Below are 21,368 nucleotides of genomic sequence, written 5' to 3'. Positions count from 1 at the left end.
ACCGACCAAGGATTTGATATGCAAAAAGTCATACATATAGCCAACGCTATAAAATAAAAATTTTAAATGGCCAAAAATCATGATAATTACTGAAAATGTAAAATAATAATTCAGCTCTTCATAGGTAGGCAGACCTATGGGGGGAGATATCTTTATAAATTGTAGAAATTCATTTCAGTGCAAAGCAGGGACTATCTGTACTGACTTTCTCTGTATCTGCTTGAAGAATTTCCCATTTATTTTCACTAGAGGGCATCACAAATGATGGAGATGAACAGTGTCCAGAAAATGCCAGAGAAAATGTAGTGAGATTAAATTTTCAAAGAGAAATGAAGTTCTTCTGATTGCAGCTTTATTGAAAACAAAAGCAAAAACAAAAAAATCCTTAGGTATACTGGTTTCATTACTTTTACTCTTGGAATTTTGAAAAATTCCATTTGGGAGTTATCCACACCTCATCTCGCAAAAGTTGATATAGAATGCCAGTCACCAAACAAAGACTTCTTCAGTAATTATGCTCCCTCCCACCCCAAGAGGATTAAAATCCTTGTATAGTGTCCAATTTGTGTGATTTGGTTGCAATCATATCTAAGAAAAGAATTAGAATTTCAGCCTATGAGCGGAAATCAGAATAAATGAAGGCACATCATTTTCAAGGTACTGAAAGAACTGTTACCAATGAGCTTGGGTAACCCAGCTTCTTGGTAACAAGTGATAAACCGGGAATAGAGTCCTGATTCAGCCTCTGCCACCAGCCTGTATCATGGGCTCGTCAACTCAACCTTTCTAACCTTAGTTTAGTCATTTGTAGAATGAAGTGGTCAGACTCCCTGATTGCTCACATTTCCCCTAGAAGGTGCTGAGGGCTGTCTGCCTGACCTCTTTCTCCCTGTGGAGAGTTTGGATGGAGGGATGGGTCAGGATGCATGGAGAGTGAGACACAAAATCTTTCTTCTCCTTTCTTTTCTGGGAGCTGTAAAGATTCAGTCTCATTTGTGAATAGTACACTTTAGACTGTGATAAATGCCTAACTGATTAAACTTTACTTCTCTAAAGAAAAACATCTTACCGAAAGAGAAGTGTTCCATGACTTTTAGGTTGAGAAAGGTGTGGTTGGTTTGAAGACCTCAGCTGGGAATATGCGCTCACAAACCCATGTCTGTTGGAAAAACCAAATGCCATAGGAAGTAAGAACGTTTAACGTACAGAGTAGACGTTTGTTTCTAGAAGTTGCTCAGAGATTGCTCATTTTACAACACACACCGTTGGTAATCGAAGGATGATTTGCTGCAGCCAGGGCAGGGCAGGATGCTGCAGTCTCCTATTTTCAGGACTGAAGATGGCTGCTCAGCATTTTAAGGAAACCCCTCTGGGTGACAGCAACAGGGCAGTGAGATTCTGTTCCACGTTAGCATGTCACGTCAGAGCCTCTCACTGGTAACGCTGGAGCTGTGTGAAATCACGGCCATTATATATATGAGGGACAGCAAGAGTTTTAAAGCTGTGAATTACAGTTGTGCAGACATACATCTTATTTCTAAAATGCCTGTTTGGATCACTGTGCTTTTTTGGAATTGACATATCTAAAATCCCCATATTTTGGAACAAGTCTAGCCCTCTCTGTTTGGGATAAACTGTCGTCTACTGTGCATGAATTCTGCTTTACTTCTGGTCTGAGGACCATAGATGGTTTAAATCCAGCTTTTCTATGTCTTGGTCAGAAGATCAGCTGAAATGTTGACTGCTGGCTTGGTTTTCCTTATAACCATAAGAAAGTCACATTTGCATAAAAATTCTTGTGAATATTTGTAAATAGATTTTCTTCCATTGCTGGTCCCTTAGTATTGGATCCCATGATTCATTGTAGGCTATAGATGACCTTGTACGTTTTGTGCACTGCTGGGTCCACAGTGCCTGGCAAACAGTAGGCACACAAGAAGTATTTGTAGAATGAGTGAGAGAATGAATGAATACTCATGTCTTCTAACCTTAAAAGATTCAAGGCTGTTATCTATTACATAAACAAGTAGTTAAAGTGATTGTTGGAAGCATCACCAGAGTGATTCGTGACTGTGTTTATTGTTCATCCTCATAAAGGACTGGACTCTTTTCCCTCCACTGAAGCAATCCTGAGAAAGGCTTCAGGCTCAACACCTCTGCCAGATGATAGTCTGGTCACAGCTCTTGACTTAAGTCATTACTACTTTCTTACAAACTCAGGAGAAAAGAGTAAATGCATTTGTTAAAATGCAAAATAATCCTAAAGAATTTAAATAGTGAGTAGTTGAATATATAGTTTAGAGGTGTTCATTATAAAATAATCTAACATTTACTGTGGCATTTTGGACATTACTCTTTTTTTTTAATTTATTTTTTGGCTGCGTTGGGTCTTCGTTGCTGTGCACGGGCTTTCTCTAGTTGTGGCAAGCTGGGGCTGCTCTTTGCTGCGGTACACACGCTTCTCACTGTGGTGGCTTTGCTTGTTGCAAAGCACAAGATAAGCTCTAGACACGTGGGCTTCAGTAGCTGCGGCACTCAAGCTCAGTAGTTGTGGCTCACAGGCTTAGTTGCTCCACGGCATGTGGGATCTTCCCAGACCAAGGCTGGAACCCATGTCCCCTGCATTGGCAGGCGGATTCTTAACCACTGCACCACCAGGGAAGTCCCTGGACATTACTCATTTTTGTATTGACTTATAGTTATTCCATGATATTATTTAAAAATCAGATGCTATTAAATCCATTTGTAAAAGGTATACTAAAGTTTGAGACTTAAAAAAATTTTTTTATTAGAGTATAGTTGCTTTACAAGTTTGAGACTTTTAATGATCTTGTCTCTATTGCCACCCCTCCTTTCCATGCACCCCTCCCCCCTAAAAAAAGAAAGAAAAGTGTTTTTACAAATCCTGCTTTAGCCTTTCAAGTCCTTTGAACATATTGGGTTAGGCAAAAAGTTCGTTTGTTTTTTTCCGTAAGATGTTACAGAAAAACCCGAACGAACTTTTTGGCCAATCCAGTACTTTTTAATTGGTTGATTTGACTACTTACTCATATGTTTTCCTGTTATTGATGTTAAAAACACAGCAGTATCTTATAAGATCCAAAAAACATTGGTGAGAAGGGGATAAGGGTATTAAAAATTAAAGTTACCTTCCTAGAGTATACAGTACATATATATAAGCAAATGAGTAAATTCCAATTTAGGTTTTATCTGTTTTCACACTGCCTCAAGCCATTTCAGGTTTAGCTCTTTTAAGCTAGGGAACTTTAGAATATATAGCATTGTTCTCCTGTATTTTCCTGTGGAATCTCAACGAATCGCTGTGCATAAGCATGGCAGTTTGAGCGAAACCCTTCCAGCCTGTGTCCCCTACCCCACCGTGTTACAGAGTTAGTGATTTCTTCTTCTCTACCAGCTCTCCTCCCTGGCCGCCCACTGTGTGCGACCATCCTCTGCAGTGTCCCTGCAATAAGAGGAGAAGGTGAAAATCAGCCTGCAGGTTTAAATTAATTGCACTTCTCAGTTATGCTGTGAGTTAGTCTATGCTTTAAATCACGGCATTCTAAACTTCTAGTTTAAACATAATTAGAAAGAGAAAGCTGAAATTAAAATAGTGACAGAATAAACCTAACTGGAGGAGAACAGTATAAAACACTCCTAATCAAATACTCAAATAATCTGTTAAAATTATTCATAAGCAGTTGACTATTTTCCTAAATACACCTGTTACTGATTTGGGGCATTAATTTAAGCACCTTTTTGTTTCCAAAACTTACCTAGTGAAATTAGGTTGCTTACATTCTAATGGAACATTGCTTTTACTCATGATGGAAATCGTTTTAAAAATAGAATTTAAAAAATCTAATTATAAACGTTACACACGCTCATCGCAGAAAATGTTAGAAATGGCTCCATTTGAAATTGTGTACTTTGACAGTTAAGATCTGAAAGATGTTGTACACAAGAAGTCAGGTCCTGTGTGTTACTGGAGCCAGCTTCAGGTATTTGAGTTCATCCTGTCTTCATTTGGAAAAGAAAACAGATGGCGTTAGTGGCTCTGCCTCTGTGCTTCCAGGGGACTGCATCCATCTCCACATTGTAGCATTTTCACCCCGTGTTGGTAATTCTGTATTTACATTTCTGGGCCACTGAACTGTAACCAGGACGTCCTCATTTTTGTGTGCCCATCGCCCAGTGCAGTGCCTGGCATACAAGCAGGTGCCCGGGTGACATCTGCTAAAAGAATTAAGAGTTTATGTGAGTAGTGACAGAAGGTAAAGGTAGGAAGACTTTGTTCTTCCTTATTTTTTCTACTTTCATATGGCATGTTTCTCTATCAATTTTGGCTCTTTTATGCGTAGCTAAAACTGACATACAGTATTTCTGAAAAAAAAATTTTTCTATTAGCATATCCTGTCAAGCTCTAAATAGAGGCAATTCTTAGAACTAATACTTATGTGCAGTCATTAATTGCTAAGAATAATAATTTACTTGTAAATCCAAGATTGTATTAATTTTATCTGTAATGGAATCCTTGTTCTTTCCTGAAATCATAGCAAATTATTAAAATTGCTTTGTGGGGAGTACAAAGTTAAGGAGATCAAATTTGTTCTACAAGGACATTTGATGTAATTATTTTTAAAATATATCTTGCTTTTTATACCAGGCTTTTTGATAAAAATAATTTCTTAAACCTCTATAAAAAAACTATTCTTCCCATTTCTCCTTTCTTTGTCAGTTAATTCTCAAACCTAGAATATGCCTTTACATTTCTGTTCTACACCAACTGGCTGAATTATGTTGGGTCTTATATAATGCAGTCTAGTAGAGAATAAATTCAGATGTTAGACATTCTTTTGAAACAAAAAAATACATAATTGTTGGTGAGCACTTTTGCCTATAGCTTTAGAACAATGGATATTTGTAATCAGGCCTGCTCTTCAACTAATGTACACTATTTCCCCGGTAGTATACTCTCCAAACAGAAGCCAGAGTGATCCTTAAAAAAAAAATTCTAAATCATATCTTAAAGGCCACAAAGTCCGTGTGAGCCGGTCTTCTGCCCATCTCTCCTGGGCTGTCTGTCTGCTCCAGACACCCCATCCTCCAGGCTCACTCCAGCCCTGCACATGCCCTACTGGAATGAGAGCTCCCTACAGGCAGGAAGGTCTTCTGTTTGGTTCTTTCTCTGTATCTTCAGCTGTAAGAAGTGTACCTGGCACACAGTAGTTGCTCAGTAAATAGTTGAATGAATGAATCATTGCACAGATTTCTTTTGAATAAACTTTGTACTTAGAGATGGAAGCTGAGTGTGTTCTTAAATTTCTTTTTGTTCTTTTTATCTAATAGTATTCTTATACGTGAAACGTACCATAACAAAAGCAATATAAATCACTTTCTTTTCTTTAAAACCTTATAATTCAAAGCAGACAGCACTAACAAAAGGCACCAACTAATACTAAGAAGAATTAAGCCTTTTAAGTATTAAATGATTAAGAAGAAATGAGATCAATATGAAAAGGAGATCATTTAATTTTACTGGAGGATGTACACACAAATCCTTTCTAAATGGAAAGACACAACATATTGTTATGTACAAAGATTTTATATCAACCTTTTCAGATAAATATACATTTTAATGAAACTCCAACCAGATTTCCAGTAGGAACTTTGTTTGTTGTGTTGGTTGACTTTTATTTGCAACTCATTTTCCTTCATCACCCAACCTGAAGTGTCCCTCTCACACTGGTCACTCTACATCATACCTCCGTGTTTTATTTCGCTAGAACACTGTCTTGTCCCTCAGCTTTATTGAGGTATAATTGACATAAAGCACTGTGTAAGTCTAAGATGTACAGCACAGTGATTTTATATGTGTATATATTACAAAATGATTGCCATGATAAGTTTAGTTAACACATCCATTACTTCACATAGTTTCAATTTTTTTTTTTTGAGTGAGAAATTTTAAAATCTACTCTCTTGGCAACTTGCAAATATTCAGTGCAGTATTGTTAACTATAGTCACCATGCTTTACATTACATCCCCAGAACTTATTCATCTTATAACTGGGAGTTTGTACCCTTTGATTACTTTCACCTATTTCCCCACCTCCAACCCTATGCCCCACCTCTGGCAACCACTTCTGTTGCCTGTTCTCTGCTTCTATGAGTTTGAGTATTCTTTAGATTCCACCTAGAAGAGAGACCATACAGTATCTGTCTTTCTCTGTCTGATTTATTTCTCTTAGCATAATGCCCTCAGGGTCCATCCATGTTGTGGCAAAATTTCCTTCCTTTCTATGGCTGAGTAACATTCCGGTGTGTACATGCGCCACATCTTCTTTATCCATTCATCCATCAGGGGACACTTAGGTTGCTTCCATGTCTTGGCTACTGTAAATAATGCTGCAATGAACATAGGGGTGCAGAAATCTCTTTAGTTCCCTTCAAATATGTACCCAATTGCTGGATCATGTGGTAATTCTATTTTTAATTTTTTTGAGAAAACTCCATACTCTTTTCCATAATGGCTGTACCAGTTTAAATTCCCACCAGCAGTGCCCAAGGGTTCCCTTTTCTCCTCATTCTCACAAGCACTTGTTATCTCATCCCTTCAATAACAGCCATTCTAACAGGTGTGAGATGATATCTTATTGTGGTTTTGATTTGAATTTCCCTGATGATTAGTGAGATCAAGCACCCTTTCATGTACTTGGCCATGTGAATATCTTCCTTGGAAAAATGTCTCTTCAGGTCCTTTGCCCATTTTTTAATTGGATTATTTGCTCTTTTGCTAATGAGTTATATGAGTCCCTTCTGTATTTTAGATAAGCCATTTTTCAGATATGTAGTTTGCAAATATTTTCTCCCATTCTGTACCTTGCCTGTTCATTTTGTTTATTGTTTCTTTTGCTGTGTAGAAGCTTTTTAGATTGATGTAGTTCCACCTGTTTATTTTTGCTTTTGCTGCCTGTGTTTTGGGTGTTGTATCCATAAAATCATTATGAAGACTAAAGTCAAAGAGATTTTTCCTGGTTTTCTTCTGTGGTTTCAGGTCTTACGTAAGTCTTTAATCCTTTTCCAGGTTTTGTGAGTGATAGAGGTCCAGTTTCATTCTTTTGCATGTGAGTATCATTATTTTCCCAGCACCATTTATTAAAGAGTCTATCTTTTCTCCACTGAGTATTTTGGTTCCCTTGTCAAACATTGACCATATATATGCATGAGTTTATTTCTGGGCTCTCAATTCTGTTCCATTAGTCTTATGTGTCTGTTTTTATGCCAGTATCATACTGGCATATATATGTACCATAGTACGTATATTACTATAGCATTTTGATATAGTTTGAAATCAGGAAGTGTAATACCTCCAACTTTGGTCTTCTTTCTCAATATTGCCTTGGCTATTCAGGGTCTTTTGTGGTTCCATATGAATTTTATGATTGCTTTTTTCTATTTCTGTAAAAAAAATAAATGCCATTGGAATCTTGATAGGGATTGAGTTAAATCTATAGATGCCTTTGGGTAGTATGAACATTTTACCAATGTATTAATTCTTCCAATGATGAGTATGGACTATCTTTCCACTTATTTGTGTCTTCTTCAATTTCTTTCATCAATGTCTTATAGTTTTCAGTGTACAGATCTTTTACCTACTTTGCTGAATTTATTCCTAGGTATTTTATATTTTTTGATGCTATTGTAAATAGGATTGTTTATTTCCTTTTCAGATTAATCATTATTAGTATATAGAAATGCAACTGATTTTTGTATATTGAATTTATGTCCTGCAACTGCCCTGAATTTGTTGATTAGTTCTAACAAGTTTTTGGTGGAGTCTTTATTAAGATCTTCTATATATAAAAAAATCATGTCGTCTGCAAACAGCAACAATTTTACTTCTTCATTTCCAATTAAGATATGTTTTTTTTGTTTGTTTGTTTGGTTGGGTTTTGGGGTTTTTTTTGTTTATTTCTTGTTTGATTGTTCTGACTAGGACTTCCAATAGTGTGTTGAACAGGAATGGTGAGAGTAGCCACCTTGTCTTTTCCTCTAAGAGTTCTGCCTTTCACCATCCAGTATGTTGTTAGCTGTGGGCTTGTCATGTATGGACTTTATTGTGTTGAGTTATGTTCCATCTATACCCAATATATTGAGAGTTTATATCATGAATGGATGTTGAATTTTGTCAAATGTTTTTTCTACATCTATTGAGAGGATCATGTGATTTTTATCTTTCATTCTGTTAACATAATGTATCACATTTATTGATTTGCATATATTGAACCATCCTTGCATCCCAGGAATGCATAATATAAAAGAGACATTATTTTTTTATTGCTGGTGGGAAAATGAAAAGTAATCTGTCAGCAGCTATTAAAATGTGAAATATGCATACCATTTGCCAGGCAGTTCTATATTGGGGAATCTATTTGACAGAAAAGAAAGCATCAGTATATAGACATAGATGTGCAAGGATTATTTATTGAAACATTGTTTTTAAGAAAAAAGAGGCTGGAAACTACCTAAATTTTCATCAGTAGGAGAATGGTCCAATAATTTATGTACTTCTACCCTATGGAATATTACACAGATTTAAAACAATTGTTACATATTATTTTATTCAAACGACTATTCACTATGTATTATTAGATGCCTAAAAAAGTTCAGAGAATGTTTATTGTACAATGCATTTAAAAATTAAAATAGTATATATATATATATATATATATATATATATATATATTTGTATATATGGATAGATTTGTATTTATAAACATAAATATGTGGAAAGAGACATACATACCAAGCCATTAACAATTGCTATATCGTCAGGAGTGAAAAATGGGGAGCAGGAGAAGAGATTATTAATATATATTCTGTGCCACTTTATTGTCTAACTTGGTAAAACAAACATGTTGTGTTTTCATTTTTAAAATATAAAGATTGTTCAATGGTAAATGTAAGTATACACTATAGGACATTGGTGGTTTGGCTTTGAGTATGTGTAAAGCAAGGAGAGCCAGCACTACTGTGTTTGGTCAGAGATTTCTTCATAGAAAAAACAGCAGGTTTCACTGGACCAATGTGGCAATATTCTTCTATAAATCTACCTACAGTTTGCATATTTGGAATTTGCATTTCTTTTTTCAACCCAATTAAAACTTAGTTATTCTAAGAAATAATTACTAGGAAACCAGATTTTGAAACAAATCACCCCAGACAAAAGAAAATAATGCTTCATTGTTTAAAATGTTTAGCTCTTCCTGTTTTACTCTTTTGTTTAATCTAAGGTGAAGACCTAGCATGTCTAGCATAACTATGGCTAAATAGTAGCTTTTTTAAAGTTTTTTTTTTTTTTAACATACTGGCAATATAGACTTTTGAAACAAAGATTGTTTATCATTTTTCTTTTTTATTTCAGAACGCTTTACCCTGTACAGCTCTAAAAACCTTAGACAAGCATGGAATAAGTAAGTTTTTTTATACAGATTATACTCGTTCTCTTTTTCTCCCTCTTAATTTTTAAAACTCTCCTGATAAATTTGTGATGACTTTCTTTCATTTGTTCACCCAATTGTCTGTTCATCCATTCGTTTAAGCATTAAACAGTTATTAAGCCCTAACTGTGTACCAGCCCCCATGTTCCACCTGAGCCAACACTCTGTGAATTTGAGTTCCCAGAGCGATATAGTATTGATTCAGAGTTGTTAATCCTGAAATTCACTGTGGTCACTCTTCTTCTAACTAGATTGCAAGAAATGTTTTAGCATCAGCAAAATAGCATTTCTTAAGTACAATATACCAACTTACTTTCTAATCTAAATAATGTTGGTGACAACCTTTGAGCTAGATAAAACTGATCTTTCAAATGTTTTTAGTTTACCTATTTTTCCCCTGAGCTTTATTGGGAAGCTAAGCACACGTATCACTTGAAATACATGGACTCTGTTTATTTAATCTCTCATCTGACCTTGTTGAAATAGCTTTATTTATTGGTTTCGAAATTTGATGACATCTGAAGATCTGGGTGTCTCAAGTTATTCAGGGGTCTTTTATAGCAAGCCAACCTGCTAGTAAATCATTGAAAGTTGGGAAGCAGAGTAATTGAGTCACTCTGTTTGACTGTATCACATTTCAAGCATTATATTAGGGAAAAGGTAACTAGATCTGCTTTGATTAAGTAAACTATAATTTGTCATAACAAAATTTTGTCTATGGGGAATTTAGTGTTATTGTCTCCCTTTTTACCATTATGACATGTTTAATTTTAGATGCCATCAATTATGGAAAAAATAAGAAAAACTTTTTATAATAAAAATGCCTTTAATCAATCCTGTCAGATAACAGCAGATAGCTTACTGTGAGGAACTCATGGAATGAATACATTAAAATCTTCAGTGGATTATTTGAAAGATTTGGCAGTTTATTTTGATTAAATTCATACTAAGAAGAACATACCAGTATAATTACTTTTGTCTAACACAAGACTTCGTATTTTCCATCTGAAGGGTCAGTTCTTAATATCTAGAATCTCCCACAGGAAGCACGCCCTCGGCTGGGAGGGAACGTTCTCTGTGTGTTCCTCACCCTTTTATCCTCCTGCACCCTAACTTCACTGATCAGTGGTAACACATTTTAATTAAGTGCTTTCATATACCAGGTAATATATACATATAACAGTTCCTGTCTTCGTTAAATGATCAAACACATTTCTTGCAATAGCTCAAAAAGTCTTGTCCCACCAGGTAACCACTTTATGAAATAATTCTTGACAAAGCCATTGAATCTCTAACACTTTCTCTGAAGTAACAGGAAAATCTGGCAAATCCACGTATAGTGGCGTTTGTGGAGAATAGCCTTCAATTTAGCTAACCCTGTTTCCTTCCTTCAGAGGGACAGAACTAGAATGACATCCAAATCACCCAGAAAAATAAATGGCAAGTTTTATCCACTTAGAGTAGTCTACAAAAGACAGGACGGGGGAGGGGGAGGTCTGTAGACCATGCTGAGTGATAGTTCATCCACTGTCCCCTTGTGGATGTGACCCCAACAGCATTTACACCTGGCCCACTCCAGCTGTTCATTTTCGCAAATTGTATTCAGCACCTGTCATCTATATGCCCAGACGAATGGCCTTTCTTGTTCAACCATTGGAAGTGAGTAGTGGGATGCCTCTCAGAGAAGATGCTTTTGTCCATTTACATTACTCTATTTCAGGAGAAACTAGGTTATCTCATGTCTTTCAAAAAGAAAAAGACAACTGAAGTAGTATTCAAGCTTTGCGTTGCTTTGCTTCATTCTGACCACCTAAGACCTGATGCTTTCCTTTCTGTGAGAGGTACTGTTCGTGTCACAACAGAAGTAGTTAACTTCATTGACAAAAATCAGGCTGCGTGATCCTCTGGTATTGCTGCTTTAGAAATTTTAAAAGCTGTGTGCATTGTGCTCAATCTTTGAATTTTCTTAAAAGATGCTAGGTTCAGTAAATACGCTTTTACTTTTGAGGGCAGATAATTCTTCAGAATATGATTTTTCACAAAATAAGAACACGGTTTCTCTTTAAGATATCACTTCAGAGATATTTATTATTTGCATTTTCCGTGAACATAGGATTTATATTTTTTCTACCAAAAACAAGGTCTAAAATACTGAAGGAAATATTACATTTTAATGTAAAGTCTTCTAAATCCGTTGATAGAATTGTAGTTAATATCTTTCTTTTAATTTCTATCATCACATATGCTTTTTAAAAACCCGAGAATTAATTCAGAGTCATTTAAGAGAGTCCCACCCTTCGATTTCTTTAAAAATATTTTAGAGAAAATATTAAATGCTGAGCTTGAAGTAAAGTTTTAAAATTATAAACGTGACTTGTTTAGAACCATGCTATTTTCAAGTCCCCATAAGTCTTATTCTTTTGTTGCCTTAAGGATTTATTTTAGAAAAAAACTAAGTAATAAAATCACCACTAAAAATATTATAAAAATATGACTTTCTAGTATCTGTTTTGTACTGAACCCTTAAAGCGAAGCTATAGCCTCCAGCCAGTTCAAACCCAATGCAATTTAGGGAGAAGTGAGAATTCAGACATTAATTATATTATTGATTCTTCCTACAGACAGACTTGTGACCTTGTAACCATCATTGACATTTCACCACCTCTCACTTCAGAGTGGGGTCTAGATTCGGAAGAATTGCATTTAAAGACTATTAAGCAAGTGCTAGCTTTCTTCCTACTGCTAACTAATTTGTCAACAGCACAATTACGAAACCAAAGTGATTGATAAATCCTCTTGTACAGCAGTAATAGGTTCAAAATAAAGGGAGCTAATTTGCAAGGACTAATTTGAATTCAATTTAGATAGGTTAATCTTATAGATGGGCAGGTTAATATACACATGTAAGTTGCTGTTCAAAATTAAGTAACAATGTTAAAAATATGTATTAACACAGCTGTTGAAGCTAGTGGATATATTAACCTGCCTACGAGAGTAAAAATTCTTTTTTTTTTTAAATAACTTTATTTATTTATTTTTGGCTGTTTTGGGTCTTCATTTCTGTGTGCGGGCTTTCTCCAGTTGCGGCAATCAGGGGCTACTCTTCGTTGTGGTGCGCGGCTTCTCATTGCGGTGGCTTCTCTTGTTGCGGAGCATGGGCTCTAGGCGCTCGGGCTTCAGTAGTTGTGGCTCGCGGGCTCTAGAGCGCAGGCTCAGTAGTCGTGGTGCATGGGCTTAGTTGCTCTGCCGCATGTGGCATCTTCCCGGACCAGGGCTCGAACCCGTGTCCCCTGCATTGGCAGGCGGATTCTTAACCACTGTGCCACCAGGGAAGCCCGAGAGTAAAATTTCTTGAGAAATGAATCCTCAAGTCTCTTTGAACAGCTGTAACAAGTGACCCAGTTTATTTTGGGACCAAGTCTGCCCTAAGTAACACCCATGCAATTCCCTGCTGACTTCATTTATACCAGTAACCATGGGCATAATTTTATCCTTTGAAGGATGTTTTAGTATTCTGGGGAAGCAAAGCAGTGATAGGAGAAAAATATCAGAAGATCCAGCAGATATCTAAACTCAAAAGGATAATATAAAGAAGTCTTAATTATAGGATTGAGAATAATAAATACATATTCAAAAAGAAAAGAAGGTCCTTTTATTTCCTCCTACTGGAAGTGCATGATCCATGTGGGTTCTCTCCTGCTTGAAGAGGATTTTGGACTAAAGGGAGACAAATCTTAATTTTATAAATACGTGTTCTTTCTGATGGCCTTCAAAACATTCCATTTTATTTCCTTGGAGTTATAAAGACTCTCCCTATTTTTCTTCCTGATCTCTCTATTTATAGTTGTCTGACATTGGCATGCATGTGCAATCAACCAAGTATTTCAGCCAGTTAAAAGATCTTTCATTATTTTGGCTGGAGAAGAAGCCTTAGTGTATGCTCTGCAGCAAAGTTAAGGGTAGGATTCCAGGAATGCATTTGCTTGTTTTGGAACTTTTTAGCAGCTGAACAATTTTGGAGGTTTGAAAGTAGCAAAAAGAGAACTAAGGATAAACCACCAAGTCACAGAAGACAGATTTGGAAAACACAGGTCATAGCTGATAAAGCAAAGCACATCCATAGACTTTGAACAGGTGTAGGCCAGCTTGTCCTGCCCCCTCCACCCAGTGCTGTAGTTCTGCTTATGAGCCTTCTGGTTAGCAAGTCCAACTGGATTGCTCCTAAGAATTAAAAACAGACGACACTTTAAGATGTGCAATAAATTCAGAGACATTATAATGAGGCTACCCTTATGGAAATGCAAAAAGAGAGAAGAAGACATTTGCCTGCACGTATTGGAAGGTACCAGCAGAGTCACAAACCCTAATTTAGGAGCTTTAGAAGTGTTTTCCAGCTTGGTGTACTTGACTTTCCTTGAGTGTTTTTATCTAATTCGATGATTAACTCCCAAAACATATTTTAAAGATGACTTGGGCTTCCCTGGTGGCACAGTGGTTGAGAATCTGCCTGCCAATGCAGGGAACATGGGTTCAAGCCCTGGTCTGGGAAGATCCCACGTGCCGCGCAGCGACCAAGCCCACGAGGCACAACTACTGAGCCCACGTGCCACAACTACTGAAGCTGTGCACCTAGAGCCCATGCTCCGCAACAAGAGAAACCACCGCAATGAGAAGCCCGCGCACCGCAATGAAGAGTAGCCCCTGCTTGCCGCAAGTAGAGAGAGCCTGTGTGCAGCAACGAAGACTGAACACAGCCAAAAATAAAAACAAATAAATTAATTAATTTTTAAAAAAGATGACTTGCTGGAAAGTCGTGCTACATGTACATAAAGCATAATGTATTTAAAATAATATTTAGAGAAATAACATAAATTTCACTCTGTATACTAATATTGGTGGTTCTCTATTGTATTTTTCTTGTCATGTCTGATTGCATTCCATTAAGATTTAAATAGGTGCCTTCTCAAGAAAGAAAAGCCCTGTTTCCTACTCTGGCTTATTGTTCTAAGTTGATCTAAAATTTTGTAAAGTAATAATATATTGCACAGTAAGTTCAAGCTTTCAGTTTCTCTACAGTTGCTTAGAAATGTTAGAGGACGGTTAAGTACAGTTACTGACGCTAGGAGGAGCCGTTGAGTTGAGCCAGATCTTTAAATCCTCTTCAGTTTCACGTTTTTTTCATTGTTGATCATTTTTGTTATAATTCTGTTTACTTCAAAGTAACAATTTCAATTTATTTAGTGCCTGAAGATTTCTTCTCACCATATTTTCAAAGAAATTATTCTTTACATCATCCATGCACTTTTTTAGGGGTGGGTTTATGAGGGTGACAAGCTCTAAAGCAGACAGTAAAGCAGACATTTTGGAATTCCTTTCTCTTCACTCAGAGGATGAGCTGGAGCTGCAATTGTCGACTGCCCAGCTCTGGGGACTTGAGTTCAGCATTGGGAGGCTACGTGGGGTGTAGCTCCTTACCACACCCTTGAAAATATAGTTTTCAACACTTGGACAATCAGATCCAAGCAAGTCTCGTGTCGTGACCTTGGACACCCACACACGGTATTGTTTGGAAGCCCCTAAGTCTCACCTGCCTGCTTAAAAGTCGCAGTTCAGAGCAATTTCTTGGGTCATTCAATTTCACAAGAATGAATCATTAGTTCAGTCACTGAAAGCATTAGGTAGGTGTGATGTTTATCTGATCTATTAAACCCCTTGCCACTGAACAGAGAGCAATTCTAGAAAATTGAAGAGTGGATTCTTGAAGGGGAAAAAGAGGAGGTCCTCAAACAGGAGATGCTTTCCAGGCTTTGGTGGGAGTCAAAGAAGACAGCATAAAGGTCTGTCCAGAGACACAGGTTGGAGGCAGATGCCAGGAGGACAAAGAGGAAGCTGTCCAAGAGAGAGCTGGACAATCTGCCAAAGCTCTAACCCTGATCAGTAACAGCAGCAACAGCATAAATGTGATAACACGCAAGACGTACCTAGTCAAAGGCCTGACGTATACTTGTTAATCCATAGTCCTGGCTTGACGGGGTGGTAGTCAACCATCGGACTCTGCCTTCTGCTCTGTAGGGTTCACATATGTTGTCACATCTTCATATCTTTATACCAGTCTTGGGAGGTGGTCTGGGCAGATATTATCGTCTCCATTTTAGAGCTTGAAATAAGAAACCTGCTGAGGTCGAATGATTAGTGCTATTGAGAATTACAACTTGGAGGTATGCCCCAGAGTGAATCTTGTGAAAGAAATATTATCATTTAAAAAACCCTGATCTTCAAGTGGGCTTATCATTACCTGACTTTATTTTGTTCTCACTGTGACTTTGGGTCAGGAGATCTCTTCTGGGACCTAACGTCATTCATTGCTGGTCTAGCTTTTTGGCAGTGGGAGAGCTGGGCTAGAGTACAAACCTGATTTCCTCTCTCCTGGGGAACAGTGTTTGCAGCAGGCTGGCCACCCACACCATCAACTAGGGCCTGTCCTAGGTAATTGCTGGGTAATGTGCCATTGGGATAGAGGCAGGTTTGTGACAAGCTAAGTACTGGAGATGACAGGCCTGCCAGCCACCCACGCAGACCCTGCTAGTGGGATCTGTCGCCCATTCCACACAGTTCCCACTGCCCCAGGAAATTAGGCTCTATCGTTTTGTGTCATTGCCAGATTTCTTGTCCATGTTTTTCTTTTCGTAGCAAAGAATTTGCTGACATTAATAACCCCTGGTGATGGCCCAGGGCAGGCCCCATGCTGTTCGCTATCTTTCAGGCATGAGTTTTTTGTTCCCCTTCTGATAGGCAGAAACTATCCATTTTCTCGCTTACTAATTGGCAGTATGTGCCAGGCTTGGGAGTTGGCAACAGCCATTGTTTTTCATCCTTTCAGATTATGTGTTGGACTCCTCATCCAAAAGTACACACTTCTGGTGCAGCTAAAACCTTCCTTCTGCCATCCAGCTCATTAAGGGATAAAACCCAACCATGTTTCTGAAGCGGCACAGAGTTTCCAGGAGCAGCTGGGCTGCTCGTTTCCCTGAAAGAAGGACGATAGAATTAGGTTTTCTCAAACTGTTCCCCAGAACAGATGCTAGACATGTGAACTGAGGAAGTTCTCTGCTTCTCCACAACATAAAATGGTATGTTTGTATTCTGTGGCTGTCATAACAAATTGCCACAATTTATCATCTCCTGTTGGGCAGGAGCCTAGATGGGCTCAGCTGGTTTCTTTGATCTGGGTCTGACAAGGCCAGAATCAAGGTATTGGTAGCCTGGGCCCTGTCTGGAGGCTCTTGGGGAGAATCTGCTTCCAGGCTTATTCAGGTAGTTTGCAGAATTCAGTTCCTTACGGTTGTCGGGCTGAGGTCCTGTTTCCTCTCTGGTTGTCGGCTGAGAGCCTCCCCTAGCTCCTGAAGGCCACGTGTATTCCACATCACCCTGCCACCTCCTCCGTTAAAGCAGCATCCATTCAACAAGTGTTTCTCATGCTTCGAGTCTCTCTCTTCCCCTTCTGCCCCATCTCTTCTGCCTCCAGTTGGAGAAAGTTCTCTGCTTCTAAACTCTGTAATCCAAGTTCACCTTTCTATTTTAAGATCTGTAACCTTAGTTACATCTGCCAAGTCCCTTTTGCCTTGGAAAGTAACATATTCACAGGCTTCAGGGATGGGTGAGAGGGCGTCTTTGGGGCCATTCTGCTTTTCACGAGTTGTACCGGGGTTTCCTACTCAGTGAGGAGTCATGGGGTGAGGCAGAGGGGGTGGGGGGTGAACCCAGCCCTCATCAGGTCAGACACAGCCCGTTTTGCCTGATCTCTGGCCCATCAGGTGACAAGCATAGGCCCCTGATTCTGATGGTTCCACGTTGCCTGGTTCACATTAGCTATGCTCAAAATTATGTATAAGGAAGAAATCATTTTCCACCCCCGCAGAGAGAAAAAAAGAGATTATTCTCAGGAAAGCTCATAGTCTCTGAGATGGTAAAAGTTTGGCCTGATATTTTTGTCCCCTCTAGATCAGTGCTGTCCAGCAGAACCTTCTCTGTTGATGAAAATCTGTATCTTCACCTCCCAGAGCAGCAGCCACTAGCCCCCTGTGGCTATTGAGCACTAGAAATGTGGCTTAGGAACTGAATCTTAAATTTCATTTAAATTTAATTAATTTAAATGTAAATAGCCGCCATGGGTGGCTACCAAATTGGGCAGCACAACTGTAGATCAACAGGTAAACTATCCATTTATTTTAGGTGCCCACCAATGTAATACAAGTGTGGGTGTCTGATGCTTTGGAAATTCTATGCTCAAGAGTCCTTGCATTTTGCACTCAAGTGTCTGGGGATCTTGCTTGATGTGTTTGCTTCTCACCTCTGTCTTTTATTTGTAAACACTCTGAGAAGATAATAGCTCTGGGGGACCCAGTAAGAGATAAATCTGAGGAGGGAATAGTGGAGGTATCAGAGAACACCTAGCAGACATGCCTTCCCCTCCCCCTCGCTTCCAAGAGCCATGGTGTTCCTTCTTGAGGGGCACTGCCTATTTCAGGCGACTCCATTCCTTTCTCCTTCTCCTGTTCTCTCTCTCTCTCTCTTTTCTGCTGGGAACTGCTAGGGGTTAGACACACAGCTGTCTACCCTTTTTGAACTCCCTGAAGAATTCACCTCTTTGCTGTTGTTCCCGGCCCCCTTGATCTCCCCTAACTCTGCTCAGAAAACACCAAAAGTCTCAGCTTCCCCTTCACCACATACAAGATGCTACCAAGAGGAGGTCCATTTTATAAATAAGCCTCTCATGGGCCCCTGTGGGTACATATATTAACTCTTCAGCTTCCGAACATTGAAATTTTCCACATTTAAAAAACCGAAGCATGAACAGAAATGCAGAAATTTTTACTGCTCTTTATTTATTAAAAAACACTGGCTGTGAGATCCCTTTCCTCAACATTTATTTATATCACTTCCTTTTGATTAAGAAAATGTTTATGAATCTGGTGAATTGTCAGCCTCAGAATTAAGACAAGCATAAGTCGTCACTGGAGAGAGATGATTTGAACAACAATGTCATCTTTTGTATCCACTGTCACCCACTCCACGCTTTACCTTGGTTGATTTTCATGAAAATTAGGATTGGATAAGGGGCCCAATCATTTGTGGGGACAAGGGGTCCCCCTCATACTTTGGGGAGACTTTCTGTAAAACTGGGGCTCAACTTCCACTCATTGTGAAGATACAGTTAATAAACTATTCATGTTGACAAGTGCATCTGACTTCTGCTGTGTAGACACTGGTCCTACTGACCCTGTAAAAATACACGGTCAATAAATATTGTTGATAGAAACCAAGAAGGAATAGAAAAGAGGAAAGATGCCTGAGAAAGCTCATTCTTAGTGCAAATGGCAAGAAAACACCTGAAAGTAACATAAGCTTTGGTATGATAGGGGCCAAGTTCCAATCACAGATCCAGTACTGAACCATATAATATTCAGGAAGCTCACTAACCAATCTGAGCCTAGATTTTCAGTCTTTTAAGACCCTTGGCACGATTGTTGTGAGGAATGTCAGCTTATCCCCCTTCTGGTTTTCGGCATGCCCTGCCCTCTCCTGCCAGTCCAACTATTTCATTTCGAGATAAGTAGTTGTCCTTGAACATGAGTACCGCTACGACACAGGGCCCCCAAACATCTGGAATATTCCTTCTACCTTTCTAGGAGCATGTGCTGAATTTCTCGGTCACCAGATGATTTTTAAAAAATATTTCATGTGTAGAAACAAGATTCCTCTTCCCCAGCAGTTCCTTCCTAAGAGTGATGTGTTAACAAATAGCATTGTACATAATTCATGTAAAAGTGTGGTTTACCCTAAGTCTTGAAACATATCTATTAGACAGTTTTCCTAATTAAATTGAAAGAAGCCCTTAGACAAACACTGTTACCAAGTTCAAAGCATCTTTTAGACCTTTTCCATACAGGTACATGAACTCTGTACCTGAACTGATGGGTAAGTCTAAACCAGGTGCATAGAGCTTGGGTATCCACTTGACCCCGAGGGTTTCATTCGTGATACTAAAAGTAATTATCCTTGTTGGTTATGGCTCCTAAATGGGGAGGGTAGATGACTTATCTCTAGAATCACAGAGAATAAAGGCTGGGAGCATAGCCTTACTCTGGTTCACCTATCATCACTGACAAGCAAATGGGTAGGGGACACCAAAGGAAACTGCTTTTTTCTTTCAGACACTGAGCCAAGTCCATACTGTAAGGCACAAGTCCCATGTTACTTTGTATTGTTAAAGTCACTCCCATGTTACATTTGTCATGGGAGTGACTTTAACAATAGATTTTATTTTGTCTTTGACAAAAACAACAAAATACATAAAAATGCCTTAAACACACACATATACAATCCTACAAATCAGTTATTTTTTGTCTTACCTAAAAGAGCATTTTTAGATCATTTCAACATTTGGGGGATATTAGAAAAATCCGGTGGTGGTTTATAGTTGAAGTCTCATAGTGAGTGTATATGTGTGTGGATGTTATTACCCAGACTAAAAATGAGATATAAATGAATAGAAATATTAACACAAAGAGATCAATATTCTGGCCCTCACTGCATTATTATACAGCGCATCTTTGTATATCTGTATGTGAATTCTCTGCTAGTCCTCAGCTGAATTTAATCCCTCAAGACTTGATATACAAACATAATGCCAAATAGAGAACTTCCCTTAAATTATTCAAATTCCCCATAAGTGATTTCCCACTCTTCCTGCAATGGAAAGCATTTGATCATAAATTCAATTAAATCAGCCATCATCTTTGTGATGTTTGTCCAGCTAAATCCTTTAGTGACTAAACCAATAAACATACCAGCTGTGTGTGTGTGTTTATGGCATGACTGTTGGGAAAGAATCGATTTGAAGTAAAGACGAAGGGTAGTTCTCATTTCTTAGGCCAGATTTTGACCACTTTACTGCAGCCAAGGTTTAAAAGATTAAACTCTTAGCAGGGACAAAATCATGTATATTCCTTAAATTCATTGGCTTTTATTCCCCAACTCAAGGCCAAGTTTTAATATATTGTTTCAGATCAAAACTGATAAACTTTGGAGATGTTAGTAAAAGCAGTCAAACCACATCAACCATTTTTCTTCCTCTTTCTTTCACACCCTCTCCTCCCTAGTTGAAACAAAGGAAAAGTGACTGTTGACATACTTTTAAGTTTCTCCAGGAAAATTCAATTATAGGACTATAGAACTATTTATGATTTCTCATATTTATGTCAGCTGAAGAGGTAAAGCTTATTAGAGGCTTATAAATGTTGATTGTTTCTCATCTTTATCCTAAAGCCTTTCAGACAATAGATATAATCAACCACCTCCCCTCTTTTTCACCATGTCTTTATTAATAGGATCATCATATCCTATTAATTTGGATGTAACTGAGCCTTATTTATACACTATCTTTACATATGTGTATATTCATGTGGCCTCTAGAGGGCAGCATGTTCGGTGGGGGGAAGGTTAGAGGCCAGCTACTTATCTCCATAACATGTGTGAGATAACCAACTGATTTTTTTTTTCCCCCCTTTAGCAAAGCAAGTAAGCTATCTCAAGTAGAAAAATCAGTGCTGCCCCCATGGTTTGATCAGCTGCCCCATCTGCCATTTTGGGCATCTACTTGGATGGCCAACAATTTTTATGAATTGGCTCAGCTACCTTGGAGGCTACCTAATTAAGGATTATACCAGGTTCCATGCCTTTGCCTCCAAATAGAACTAAGCACATCATTATATTTATAAAGATGAATACAAATGGGACTTTTCCATTTATCTCTCATTTCTTATCACCCTTGACTGAAAGTTAAATTGTACCCACAGTTCTAAT

General features: G+C 38.2%; 1 protein-coding gene across 4 annotated transcripts in view; it reads left to right on the top strand.

Annotated features, from left to right (window-relative positions):
• Positions 1-21,368, top strand: part of CDK14 (cyclin dependent kinase 14) — a 591,337-nt gene that overhangs the window by 462,258 nt on the left and 107,711 nt on the right. For all 4 annotated transcript variants that reach the window (XM_081243419.1, XM_081243417.1, XM_081243420.1 and 1 more), the window contains one exon: positions 9,428-9,476. In XM_081243419.1, coding sequence (XP_081099545.1) covers positions 9,428-9,476 — 49 coding nt within the window. The remainder of the gene's footprint in view (positions 1-9,427; positions 9,477-21,368) is intronic.

Source organism: Mesoplodon bidens, assembly GCF_964165515.1.
Source record: "Mesoplodon bidens genome assembly, chromosome: 9".
In the NCBI taxonomy this organism is placed as follows: domain Eukaryota; kingdom Metazoa; phylum Chordata; class Mammalia; order Artiodactyla; family Ziphiidae; genus Mesoplodon; species Mesoplodon bidens.
The sequence above is the reverse complement of the archived record's forward strand: the minus strand, read 5'-3'. Positions and strand labels throughout refer to the sequence as shown.